The sequence below is a fragment of the Balaenoptera acutorostrata genome, chromosome 10, assembly GCF_949987535.1.
Source record: "Balaenoptera acutorostrata chromosome 10, mBalAcu1.1, whole genome shotgun sequence".
Taxonomy (NCBI): Eukaryota; Metazoa; Chordata; class Mammalia; order Artiodactyla; family Balaenopteridae; genus Balaenoptera; species Balaenoptera acutorostrata.
In genome coordinates, this window is record NC_080073.1 from 39,520,817 (window position 1) to 39,533,463 (window position 12,647).

Below are 12,647 nucleotides of genomic sequence, written 5' to 3' on the forward strand. Positions count from 1 at the left end.
CCTGGGCCTACACCTCTGGGGTACTCTCCACCTGACCCCAGACAGTGGGCGCAGCTGTGGCAGCTCAAAGTCACCCCGACAGGGCCCTAACAGACCCCCAGAATCCGTGGTCCCTACCGCAGTCCCAGGGGCCTGGGTGGGGCATGGGCTCTAGGCAGCGCGCATTCCAAGCCCGGGCTCAGGCGCTCTCGGTGGGCCAGAAGGCCCGGAGTGGATGAAGAGCCATAAGATCTGGATTTGGTCGGTACTGCTCTGGTCTGTTGTCGGTGACCAGCACTAATTTTCATAGTGGGAAACTGAGCTCTTCTCATGCCTACTTGTTGTAGCGATTGGGGGAAGCGGAGACCCTGGGCAGGAGATGGCCTTTCTCCATCTCCCCACCTACCCCTATGTTGTCCTGTCCTTCCGGCCAGGCTGTCCATCCCACATCCCTGAATAGGGGAGCTTGACACCCTGAGTGCACCCTTCCACCTCCCCACTGATGCTGGAGCCCTGGGACTGAAAAGCCTAATTGATGGTGACTTCCACAGCACCAACGACACTGGGGACAAAGGCTAGTTTCCATGGGCCACTTGAGGTCTCAAAGATTAGACTCCTCTCCTTTGCTTATGCCATAGCCCCTGCTTGGTGTGTCTCCTAACTACAGTGGCCTAAGGGCCCAAAACCCTGTGTTCCCCTGGCTCTGTGCAGACCTGGGCATGGGGGCACAATAAAGATTTGCAGGTGAGCCAGCCTGTGTCTAGTTTCTAGAGTGAGGGTCGTTTCCAGAGAGGTGGGGGTTTCTGCACGATGTTGTGCTCCTGCCCGAGATCCGCTCCGTGCTTTGCTTCCTGCCATACTTCCCAACTTTGCTCAAAGTCGCCGGACTCCGAGCTAGTGGAGGGACCGCTGGACAGACAGAGGACCGAGTGGGGAATCGGCCAACGACCCACACAGGCAGAGTCAACACGGGACCCCAAGGGAGGAGATAGATGGGCATGGGCCCCAGACATCTCATCCCCCCCTCATCCTGATTCCTCTCCTCTTCAGGATGGAGCGGGCCGCAGGGGAACAAGGGAGGGACCTGCGGGGACAGCCTGGGTCCTGGCAGCTTCTACTGGGCCTGCTGCTGAGTGGTGAGAGGGCCTGGTGAAGGCCTGGGGGTTGCGGGATGTGATGGTGGGTCCTGGGGTAGCTGGCTCTGGGGCTACAGGGTGGGAGCGCAGCAGAACCAGCTGACGCCCTGTTCCCAGTGCTGGCCACCGCCCTGGCCCAGGCCTCGGCCCCGGATGTGCCAGGCTGTTCGCGGGGAAGCTGCTACCCCGCCACAGGGGACCTGCTGGTGGGCCGTGCTGACAGACTGACCGCCTCATCCACCTGTGGCTTGCACGGGCCCCAGCCCTACTGCATCGTCAGTCACCTGCAGGTGTGGTTGGAGTTGAGGTGGGGGGCTGAGTCAGGGTGGTGCTGGCACTGGCTGAGGCACTAACGCTGACCCTGACCCTGACCCGACCCAGGACGAGAAGAAATGCTTCCTGTGTGACTCCCGGCGCCCCTTCTCTGCTAGAGACAACCCAAACAGCCATCGCATCCAGAATGTAGTTACCAGCTTCGCACCACAGCGCCGGGCAGCCTGGTGGCAGTCAGAGAATGGTGAGGCTGTGGGTGAGGTATGGGTGAGCAGGGCTGTCTACCAAGTAGCCTCAAGTCCCTGACCTCCGACTCCTGCCCCAGGTGTCCCCGTGGTCACCATCCAGCTGGACTTGGAGGCTGAGTTCCATTTCACGCACCTCATTATGACCTTCAAGGTGCCCGTGTGTCTGGGAGCCTGCTTGAAGCACCCTGCTTGGCTCCCCATTGCCCCTGAACAGAGTCCCAGCTCTTCAGCCCAGCCTCCCTGTGCTCATATGCTGTGCCCTGGCTGGATGGGAGGCTCTTTCACCTCCCACACCTTCTGTTGCCTCCCCCCTCCAGGCCTTTGTACACGCTGCCTCAATCCCAGGCTGGGTCAGGCGCTGCCTCCCTGGGCCCCGTGACCGCTGAGTCTCCCCACTAGAGGTGGCTTCCCTTCCTGATCCTTGCTTGGCTTCCCCTGGTCACCTCCACCTGTCTGTGAGCTGCTTGAGGGCAGACCCCAGCTGGGCAGGGCTCTTGATGGGCCTGGGCTGGACTTGGGTCCTAGTGCCCACTGATCAGCCATGCTCCCCACCCAGACGTTTCGCCCTGCTGCCATGCTGGTGGAGCGCTCAGCAGACTTTGGACGCACCTGGCACGTGTACAGATATTTCTCCTATGACTGTGGGGCTGACTTCCCAGGAGTCCCACTGGCCCCACCACGGCACTGGGATGACGTAGTCTGTGAGTCACGCTATTCGGAGATTGAGCCATCCACTGAAGGCGAGGTGAGGGCTGGGATCTGGGCTTGGGGCAGAAAGGGGGCACGATGGGCATAAGGCAGGTCCAGTGTCTCTAATGACTCTATGCCCTCCCAGGTCATCTATCGTGTGCTGGACCCTGCAATCCCTATTCCAGACCCCTATAGCCCATGGATCCAGAGTGAGTGTTCCATTCTTTGAGGCTGGCGCAGTCCCAGCGTCTGGCTGGTGACTATCTGGGGCCTCAGTAGCTATTCTGGGTGCTTCCTAGGGCAGGTGCCAAGTCCAATTTAGCTCATACAGCTGTAGACAGGCGGTCTCCCAAGGTGACCTTGGCAGCTTCAGCTCCTGGGTGGGCATGGGGCAGCAAGAGCCTGCCTGGACAGCTGGCCCCCAACCCCTCTCCCCAACTTAGATTTGCTAAAGATCACCAACCTACGGGTGAACCTGACACGGCTACACACGCTTGGGGACAACCTGCTTGACCCACGGCGGGAGATCCGCGAGAAGTACTATTATGCCCTGTACGAGCTGGTTGTGCGTGGCAACTGCTTCTGCTATGGACACGCCTCACAGTGTGCACCCGCCCCAGGGGCACCAGCCCATGCTGAGGGCATGGTGAGGGTCTTCAGCTGGCTGGAGTAGGGCTGGTGGAAGGGGCAGGCATGGCTGGACAGTGCTGACCACTTGCCTACCCACCCTGCTAGGTTCATGGGGCCTGCATCTGCAAACACAACACTCGTGGCTTCAACTGTGAGCAGTGTCAGGATTTCTATCATGATCTGCCCTGGCATCCGGCTGAGGACGGCCACAGTCATGCCTGCAGGAGTGAGTGAGACCCCGGCCCTCATAGCCCCAGGACTCTGTGGCCTGGCTGTGCCCTGGGCAGAACCTAGAGCTGGTTGGTTAAGCCCCTAACACCTAGGCTGTGCCTGAAGGGTATCCTGGTCTTGATGCCCCTGGGGACTCCCTCAACCCTCTGCCACAGTCTGCTCTGGTTAGGGGCCCAGAATGATGCTGAAGCCTTAAAGTCCCTGAACCCCCACCCACAAATTCTGGCCTGTGGCAGGGACCTAAGGTGGCACTGGGGGCCCCTAAGCCCCTTACCCTCAGGACATGGTCCCTCAAGTGCCCTTTGCCCTGCTCTTCCCTCCCCTCTCCCAAGAGTGTGAGTGCCACGGGCATACCTACAGCTGCCACTTCGACATGGCCATATACCTGGCATCTGGCAACGTGAGTGGAGGTGTGTGTGATGGGTGTCAGCACAACACAGCTGGGCGCCAGTGTGAGCTCTGCCGACCCTTCTTCTACCGTGACCCAACCAAGGACCTGCGAGACCCAGCCGTGTGCCGCTGTAAGGCTGGAATTGGACATGGGAGAGGGAAGGCTGATCCTGGGGTATGAGCTGAAGTGCCAGACTGCTGTCCAGGTTGCAGGGATTTGGGGTGGGGGGATGGAGGGTGGAGCCAGACTGGGAATCTAGGGTGGGGGCTTGAGAGATGACTGGTGCTGGGCTAGCTGGCATAGGGTAACCCTGCACTTCTCTGTGCTCTCAGCCTGTGACTGTGACCCCATGGGTTCCCAAGACGGTGGTCGCTGTGATCCCCATGATGATCCTGCACTGGGGCTGGTCTCGGGCCAGTGTCGCTGCAAAGAACATGTGGTGGGCTCTCGCTGCCAGCGGTGCCGTGATGGCTTCTTTGGGCTCAGTGCCGGTGACCCTCTAGGCTGCCAGCGTATGTGCTTCCTGTCCTAACTCCTGTGTTGACCTTAACCCTTGACCTCTTACTCTGGACCCAACTGGACACGAGCACTGCCCCAGCTCCCCAAAGTGCTGATGGGTCTCCTTCTCCGCAGAATGTCAGTGTGATACACGGGGCACAGTGCCGGGGGGCACCCCTTGTGACCGCAACAGTGGAGCCTGTTTCTGCAAGCGTCTAGTGACTGGACGTGGCTGCAACCGCTGCTTGGTGCGACTGGAGGGGCTGGAGTTCTGCACTTATCCTCAGAGGATAAGGCTGGGAGTGGTGTCCCTGCCCCACTGGGTGGGCGCTGAGGGCTTTGGGTCCGATCCTGGTTGAGAGGCCTCAGGTCTGGGAGGTCAAGGGTGGGAGCCAGTGGTCGGGGGCCATGCTTTCCCCAAGGGGTGGTAGAGGCTGAGAGCCATCACTGGATTCCCTGTTGGGCAGAGAGGGGGGTCTATTTCTGGCCCTCAGCAACCTCTTCTCCCCCAGCCTGGCCACTGGGGCCTGAGCCACGACCTACTTGGCTGCCGTCCATGTTCCTGCGATGTCGGTGGTGCCCTGGATCCCCAGTGAGTACTGTATAAGGGGCCCTGGGAGGGGTGGGAAAAGATCCTGGGCGGGAAAGGGGATCCTTCTTGAGTAACCATGTGTTCCCCAGGTGCAACGAGGCCACAGGTCAGTGCCGCTGCCGCCAGAACATGGTGGGGCGACGCTGTGAGCAGGTGCAGCCTGGTTACTTCCGGCCCTTCCTTGACCACCTAACTTGGGAGGCTGAGGAAGCCCAGGGGCAGGTAGGGGGGCACTGTTGAAGGACAGGGCATGGGTGGTACTATGGCTGGAGAGGCAGGGTTATGGGTGGTGCCTGGTGTAGGGAGGGTGTCCGCCTCGGGCAGGGCCTCAACAGAGAGCTGGGGTTTGGGGACAGGCTGTGGCAAAAGAGGCAGTGCCTTGCCTGAGCCCGCACCCCCAGCTGCATTGCTTCCCAGGTACCTGATGTGGTGGCGCGCCTGGTGACCCCTGGGGGGATTCCATCTTGGACTGGCCCAGGCTTTGTTAGGCTGCGGGAAGGCCAGGCACTGGAGTTCCTGGTGGCCTCTGTACCAAGAGCCATGGACTATGACCTGCTACTGCGCTTGGAGCCCCAGGTCAGACCTTGTGACACCTAACCCAGAGCTGACCCTCTGGGTGTGGGAGCATCTCCTCCATCACCCCATTCTCCCAGGTACCTGAGCAATGGGCAGAGATGGAACTGACTGTGCAGCGCCCAGGGCCTGTATCTGCCCACAGCCCATGTGGGCACGTGCTGCCCAAGGATGATCACATCCCAGGGACTCTGCGACCAGGCACCAGGTGAGGACACTAATGGTAGCACCTACAACTGTGGGGGGTTGCGGGTCAGCCCTAAGCTCCCTGCAGGGCACTTGGAAGACCCCCCTGCTCATTCATCTGTTCCTTCCTTCAAGTGCCTCCTCCTCCTGCGTACTGTTTGCCAGCTGCTGCTGGGCATGGCACTGGTCAGAGGAAGGAAGTAGACAGAACAAGACCTGCTCCTTCAGGGGTCTAAGTTCCAGAGGCCAAGGCGGGAAATAAGGGGAGTCCATTGATTGTCAGGATAGGTAGTGCCCTTGGGGGGAAGGGAGGGTGTCAGAGTACTCTGAGTGGGGATGTAACTGGTCTGACTAAGGCTTTATTATATTTTGGGTAGTATTTGTTTCATGTATCTTTTTTCATCACTTTCTTCTTAACTTTTTATCATGTAAAAATAAAAATACATAGTAGCAGAGAATAGCATAATGAACCTGGCTGTACCCATAATAGACATTTTGCCAACTGTGACTTATGTTTAGCAAAGACTCCTCTAGTTTCTGAGAGGAGAATAGACCTAAAGGGCCAAGGTGGAAGCTGGGAGATCTGCTGGCAGCTGTTGAGTTAGCTGAGTGACAGTGGGCTGGACACAGGTGTAGCAGTTGAGGTGGCGAGAAAAGGAAGTTTCCAGAGGGTTCCAGTGGAGGAGCTGATGGCTTAGGAAAGGGAGAAAAAGTGGAAAGGTGACTCTAGGGTTTTGGGCTTGGGCATCTGGATGGCATGTGCTCTTCGCTGAGATGGCGACATAGGAAGGAGCAGTTCTGAGATGCTTAGACATGGGGGACAAGGCCAGTGGGTGGTTGGATTTCTGTGTCTGGAATTACTGGAGGGCTCAGCTTGGAGATGTAAGTTTGGGACTTGTCCCTAAAGAGGTGGATCTAGATTAAATGACCAGAGAAAGGAAAGAGGAGCAGAACCAAGCTTTGGGGTACTCTAGTGTTAGAGCCCAGTAGAGAGGGAGTAGCTGGGGGATGGGGAGAAATCAGGAGTCTGGACAAGATCCCAGAAGCCAAGAGAAGAGCATCTCAGGAAGGAAGGCGCACTGATCTCACTGCATGCTGCTGGACGCTGGAGCAGATAAGAATACAGGAGTGGCCGCTGGGTTTGGCCAAATGGAGGTCACTGGTGACCTTGGAACAGGCTGACTATATGGCATGCTGGCGGGGGCAAAAGCTCCTCTGGAGTGGGAGGCTAGAGAGTGGAGGCAGTGACTACAGTTAAATTTTAGGGGTTTGTTGGTCAGGAGAGCAAAGACAAAGCAGCAGCCAGGGAGAGACTCGAATCTTGAGCAAAGATTTTTTTCAGTGGGGATAAAAGAACCCTAGTATGGGTTTGCAGGCTGATGGGAATGACCTGGGGTGAGGGGAGGTGATGCAGTCTTGGTGAAGAGGAGCCGCGATTGGAGGCTGGATGTCGAGGTTGGAGGAAGCATAAAAAGGGCATTGAGGGAAAATTGGGAAGCATTTGTGCCAGCGAAATGCTCTGGGGTTGCAAGGCTGTATGGAGTGTTTTCAGCAAGACTGTCTGCACAGGTGATGATTCCAGTGAAGGCACATTTATGGGAATCTTCTGTAGAGATTCTCCGTCAGGCTGTCCAGCTGTTTTTGGCCTGGCCCAGCCCTAGTATCTTTCTTGGCCAATGATTTGGTTGCTGTGTGTGGGGTGGGGAGGTCCAAGATGATGGATACGCGAACCCTGGGTGACCCCATACCTGTCCTCGCCTACCTCAGGTACATGGTGTTTCCCAGACCTGTCTGCCTTGAGCCTGGCATCTCCTACAAGCTGCATCTCAAGCTGGTGCGAACAGGAGGAGGTGCCCAGCCTGAGGCCCCCTATTCTGGACCCAGCCTACTCATTGACTCGGTGAACAGTTCCCTCTTCCCACACCAACCAAGATGGCAGGGCCTGTGGGATGGGTCCTGTAGTGGTGGCAGTGCTAAGCTTAGTGTCCTGGCAGTTCCAACATGGTCCTGGGTCTGAACTTCATTCTTCCTTGCTCATCTCTTAAGCTGGTGCTGCTGCCCCGTGTCCTGGTGCTGGAGATGTTTAGTGGGGGTGATGAAGCTTCTCTGGAGCGCCGTGCCACCTTTGAACACTACCGCTGCCATGAGGAGGGTCTGGTGCCCAGCAAGACCCCTCCCTCTGAGGCCTGCGCCCCCCTCCTCATCAGCCTGTCCACACTGGTCTACAATGGAGCCCTGCGTGAGTGTCTGTGGTTTGGCTGGTGGGGCGGAGGTGTGTGGGCTCAGCTTGACCTGCCCTGTCCCCTCTCCCCACAGCCTGTCAGTGTGACCCCCAGGGCTCACTGAGCTCTGAGTGCAACCCCCATGGCGGTCAGTGCCTGTGCAAATCTGCAGTGGTTGGGCGCCACTGTGACCTCTGTGCCCCTGGCTACTATGGCTTTGGCCCCACAGGCTGTCAAGGTATTCACCTGCCCCTTTGTCCCCCTGTTCTTCTCTCTACACATCGCCCCCACCTCTGCCCCGCTGCCACTACTGTTCTCCCTCCTTCCTCTGGCTCTGCTTCTTCCTTCTTCCAACTCTGCTTTGGACCCCATACTCTCAGCCCTGGTCACTTGCAGTTCTCTTCCATTCCCTGACCTTCTACCGTGACCTCACCCAAACTCCCCTCAAACCCTCTCCCTGGCTCAGCCTCTGCCTTGCCCCCAGCCTGCCAGTGCAGCCCTGAGGGGGCACTCAGCGGCCTGTGTGAAGCAACCAATGGGCAATGCCCCTGCCGAACTGGTGCATTTGGGCTTCGCTGCGACCGCTGCCAGCGTGGCCAGTGGGGATTCCCTAACTGCCGGCCGTGTGTCTGCAACGGGCATGCAGACGAATGTGACCCTCACACAGGCGCTTGCCTGGGCTGCCGTGACCACACAGGGGGTGAGCACTGTGAAAGGTGAGCCTGAAGCAGCTATGAGTGAGCTGGTGGGTGGGCGGGCTGCTCAGGGATGACACAGCTCTTCCTCCTTCTCCCTGCAGGTGCATTGCTGGCTTCCACGGGGACCCACGGCTGCCATATGGGGGCCAGTGCCGGCCCTGTCCCTGCCCTGAAGGCCCCGGGAGCCTGCGGCACTTTGCTACTTCTTGCCATCGGGATGGGTACTCCCAGCAGATCGTGTGCCACTGCAGGGCAGGCTATACAGGTGAGCGGGTAAGGTACAGGCGTGGGATCAGGGTGGGGCAGCTAGGCTGAGCACTCACGCCTTCCCCTGACCGTGGGCAGGGCTGCGGTGCGAAGCTTGTGCCCCTGGGCACTTTGGGGACCCATCAAGGCCAGGCGGCCAGTGCCAACCATGCGAATGCAGTGGTAACATTGACCCCATGGACCCTGATGCCTGTGACCCCCACTCGGGGCAATGCCTGCGCTGCTTACACCACACAGAGGGGCCGCACTGTGCCCACTGCAAGCCTGGCTTCCATGGGCAGGCTGCCCGACAGAGCTGTCACCGTGAGTGTGGGTATGGAGGGGATGGCTGAGGTGGGGCTCCCTGCTCCAGCTCCCCTTAACCAGTGTGCTCATCTTGGCTGGCATAGGCTGTACCTGCAACCTGCTGGGCACAGATCCCCAGCAGTGCCCATCCACTGACCGGTGCAACTGTGACCCAAGCAGTGGGCAGTGCCCATGCCTCCCCAATGTCCAGGGCCCTAGCTGTGACCGCTGTGCCCCCAACTTCTGGAACCTTACCAGTGGCCATGGCTGCCAGCCCTGTGCCTGCCACCCAAGCCGAGCCAGAGGCCCCACCTGCAATGAGGTATGGGACCTTCCTGTGGATCCCTGGGGAGATGGGGCCAGCTGCCTGCCTCACGTCTTGAGGGTTCAGCCTCTGACTGACTTCTGCCCTGTTCCCACTCTAGTTCACAGGACAGTGCCACTGCCGTGCTGGCTTCGGTGGGCGAACCTGTTCTGAGTGCCAGGAGCTCCACTGGGGAGACCCTGGGTTGCAGTGCCGCGGTAAGGGGGCTCGTGGGGCCAGGGTGGATGGGGGACTTCCCAGGATGCCCCGCTGGCACCCTAACTCTGTGGTCTGCCCTTTTCCTGCAGCCTGTGATTGTGACCCGCGTGGGATAGACACACCTCAGTGTCACCGTTCCACAGGCCACTGCAGCTGCCGCCTGGGCATGTCTGGCGTGCGCTGTGACCAGTGTGCCCGTGGCTTCTCGGGTGTCTTTCCTGCCTGCCACCCCTGCCACGCGTGCTTTGGAGACTGGGACCGTGTGGTACAGGACCTGGCTGCTCGTACACGGCGCCTGGAGCAGTGGGCGCAGGAGCTGCAGCAGACGGGTGTGCTGGGTGCCTTTGAGAGCAGCTTCTGGCAAATGCAGGAGAAGCTGGGCACTGTGCAGGGGATTGTGGGTGCCCGTAACGCCTCAGCTGCCTCCACTGCACAGCTCGTGGAGGCCACAGAGGAGTTGCGGTGCGGACGGGCCTGAGGATACATGGTGGGATGGGGCAGAGGCCCGATGCATTAGGGCTGAAGTCTCTATAAATAACATCTCTCCATCACCTCATGCAGGCATGAAATTGGGGAGGCCACTGAGCACCTGACCCAGCTGGAAGCAGAGCTCACAGATGTGCAGGACGAGAATTTCAATGCCAACCATGCACTAAGCAGTCTAGAGCGAGACGGGCTTGCACTTAATCTCACACTGCGGCAGCTTGACCAGCATCTGGACCTGCTCAAGCATTCAAACTTCCTGGGTGAGTTGTTGGCCAACTAGGCGTGTGGATCAGGGTTGATCTTCAGCTGACTGCCTGCCTTTGCCCGACTTAGGTGCCTATGACAGCATCCGCCATGCCCACAGCCTGTCTGCAGAGGCAGAACGTCGTGCCAACATGTCAGCCCTAACAGTGCCCAGCCCTGTGAGCAACTCAGCAGGCACACGGCACCGGACAGAGGTGCTGATGGGTGCCCGGAGGAAGGACTTCAACCGCAAGCACATGGCCAACCAGCAGGCACTGGGCGAGCTCTCTGCCCGTACCCGTGCCCTGAGCCTGACAGGCATAAATGAACTGGTGAGGCACAAGTGTCGGGTGGGACATATGGGTGTGGCTGTTCCTTCCCCCAGGCCCTGACTTGTTCTGTGCCTGGCAGGTGTGTGGGTCCCCGGGAGATGCACCCTGTGCTACGAGCCCTTGCGGGGGTGCCGGCTGTCGGGACGAGGATGGGCAGCCCCGTTGTGGGGGCCTCAGCTGCAGTGGGGCAGCAGCCATGGCGGATCTGGCGCTGGGTCGGGCCCGCCACACACAGGCAGAACTGCAGCGGGCATTGGCAGAAGGTGGTGGCATCCTCAGCCAGGTAGCTGAGACCCGTCGGCAGGCAGGCGAGGCACAGCAGCGGGCCCAGGCAGCCCTGGACAAGGCTAATGCTTCCAGGGGACAGGTGGAACAGGCCAACCAGGAACTGCGGGAACTTATCCAGAGTGTGAAGGACTTCCTCAGCCGTGAGCCTCCCTTGTGGCCCAGGCCATGTGGTGTTTCCCCCGTGTCTGTGTTCATACTTGGGTCAGGGCCTGTACTGTACCTGTGTTTGTGACCACAGATGGGCAAGGGCTCAGGGTGTCTGGACCCTGAGCCCGTGCCCATATGTAGTCCCCAAGTCCACGACCCTGAATCTATGTCCCTTGTATAGTCCCTGTCATTGTGGTTACATCCTTATGCCTATTAGCAAATCCATACCCCATGTGTGGTCCCTGAGTCCATACCCCAAGACTGTGTCCCCATGCCCGTGCTGGGGAATCTGTGTCCTTAAGCCCTTGCCTGTGTCCCCATAGAGGAGGGGGCTGATCCTGATAGCATTGAGATGGTGGCCACCCGGGTGCTAGAGCTCTCCATCCCAGCGTCACCTGAGCAGATCCGACACTTGGCGGGCGAGATTGCAGAGCGGGTCCGGAGCCTGGCAGACGTGGACACGATCCTGGCGCGTACTGTGGGAGACGTGCATCGGGCAGAGCAGCTACTGAAGGATGCACAGCGGGCACGGTCTGACCCCAACCTTGGACCCCATCCTTGACACCTGGTTCTGATACTTGCAGGCCCTGATTCCCTCTCTTCTCCAGGAGCTGGGCTGAGGGTGAGAAACAGAAGGCAGAGACAGTACAGGCAGCGCTGGAGGAGGCCCAGCGGGCACAGGGTGCTGCTCAGGGTGCCATCCAGGGGGCAGTGGTTGACACACAGGACACAGAGCAGACCCTGCACCAGGTGTGGTCTCCCTGGGACATCAGTGGGGCAAGGTTATGAGCATGCTGCATAAACCTGTTTAACCCTAGGCCCACCCGTGGCAGGTGCAGGAGAGGATGGCAGGTACAGAGAAGGCATTGAGCTCTGCAGGTGAGCGGGCTCAGCAATTGGATGGTCTCTTGGAGGCTCTGAAATTGAAGCGAGCAGGGACTAGCCTGGCAGCCTCTAGTGCTGAAGAAACAGCTGGCAGTGCCCAGGGTCGTGCCCGGGAAGCTGAACAGGTGGGTTGAGGCAGAGCCAGTTGGAAGGGGTGGGGGTAGAGGCTGGGCCTCCACTGGGCCACCACCCTGCCCCGGACCTCTATATCCGCAGCTGCTGAAGGGCCCACTAGGTGACCAGTACCAGACAGTGAGGGCCCTGGCTGAGCGCAAGGCCCAGGGTGTGCTGGCTGCGCAGGCACGGGCAGAACAACTGCGGGATGAGGCTCGCGGCTTGTTGCAGGCTGCTCAAGACAAGCTGCAGCGGCTGCAAGGTGAGGATGGGACGCCAGAGATGTGGGACTCTGGGAGAAGGACCCTTCATCTGAGACCTGTCTCTCCTAGAGCTGGAAGGCACTTATGAGGAGAACGAGCGGGCGCTGGAAGGCAAAGCGGCTCAGCTGGATGGGCTGGAGGCCAGGATGCGCAGTGTGCTTCAAGCCATCAACTTGCAGGTCCAGATCTACAACACCTGCCAGTGACCCCTACCCGAGGCCTACCCCAGTCCCCAGCCTCGCCCCGCACGCATTACTGCCTGTGCATGGAACAGTCCCCAGCCTGGCAAGTCCCCCAATAAACTAGTGTGAATGCCCCTTGTGTGGTCTCGACTCTGATTTGGGGAGGGCGGAGTCTCTGGGCGGAACCTAGAAGCTGCCACCAACAGGGCCCCACCGAGGCCAAGGCACCATAGCCCCGCCTCCTCCGTTCGGCCCGCCCCGGACCTGCTCCCAACGGAAGTGCGT

At 59.6% G+C, this 12,647-nt stretch overlaps 1 protein-coding gene across 3 annotated transcripts; it reads left to right on the forward strand.

The window, feature by feature from the left end:
• The first annotated feature begins 784 nt into the window (after positions 1-784).
• LAMB2 (laminin subunit beta 2) lies at positions 785-12,497 on the forward strand. 3 transcript variants are annotated; one of them, XM_057555117.1, is made up of 33 exons: positions 785-936; positions 1,030-1,115; positions 1,233-1,405; positions 1,497-1,632; positions 1,714-1,787; positions 2,193-2,381; positions 2,472-2,535; positions 2,770-2,972; positions 3,062-3,182; positions 3,520-3,708; positions 3,911-4,090; positions 4,212-4,324; positions 4,589-4,668; positions 4,758-4,890; positions 5,086-5,244; positions 5,322-5,449; positions 7,195-7,327; positions 7,474-7,666; positions 7,744-7,887; positions 8,116-8,365; positions 8,449-8,612; positions 8,693-8,917; positions 9,004-9,221; positions 9,325-9,421; positions 9,512-9,884; positions 9,984-10,168; positions 10,242-10,483; positions 10,563-10,911; positions 11,242-11,449; positions 11,527-11,668; positions 11,752-11,928; positions 12,020-12,179; positions 12,250-12,497. In XM_057555117.1, exons 2-33 carry the CDS (start codon positions 1,031-1,033, stop codon positions 12,384-12,386), a joined length of 5,424 nt encoding a protein of 1,807 aa, XP_057411100.1. In that variant the 5' UTR covers positions 785-936; position 1,030; the 3' UTR covers positions 12,387-12,497. The 3 variants fall into 3 exon arrangements, with proteins under 3 accessions (XP_057411100.1, XP_007168810.2, XP_057411101.1); XM_007168748.3 differs by having other exon boundaries at positions 8,134-8,365; XM_057555118.1 differs by lacking the exon at positions 8,693-8,917.
• Positions 12,498-12,647: the final 150 nt, after the last annotated feature.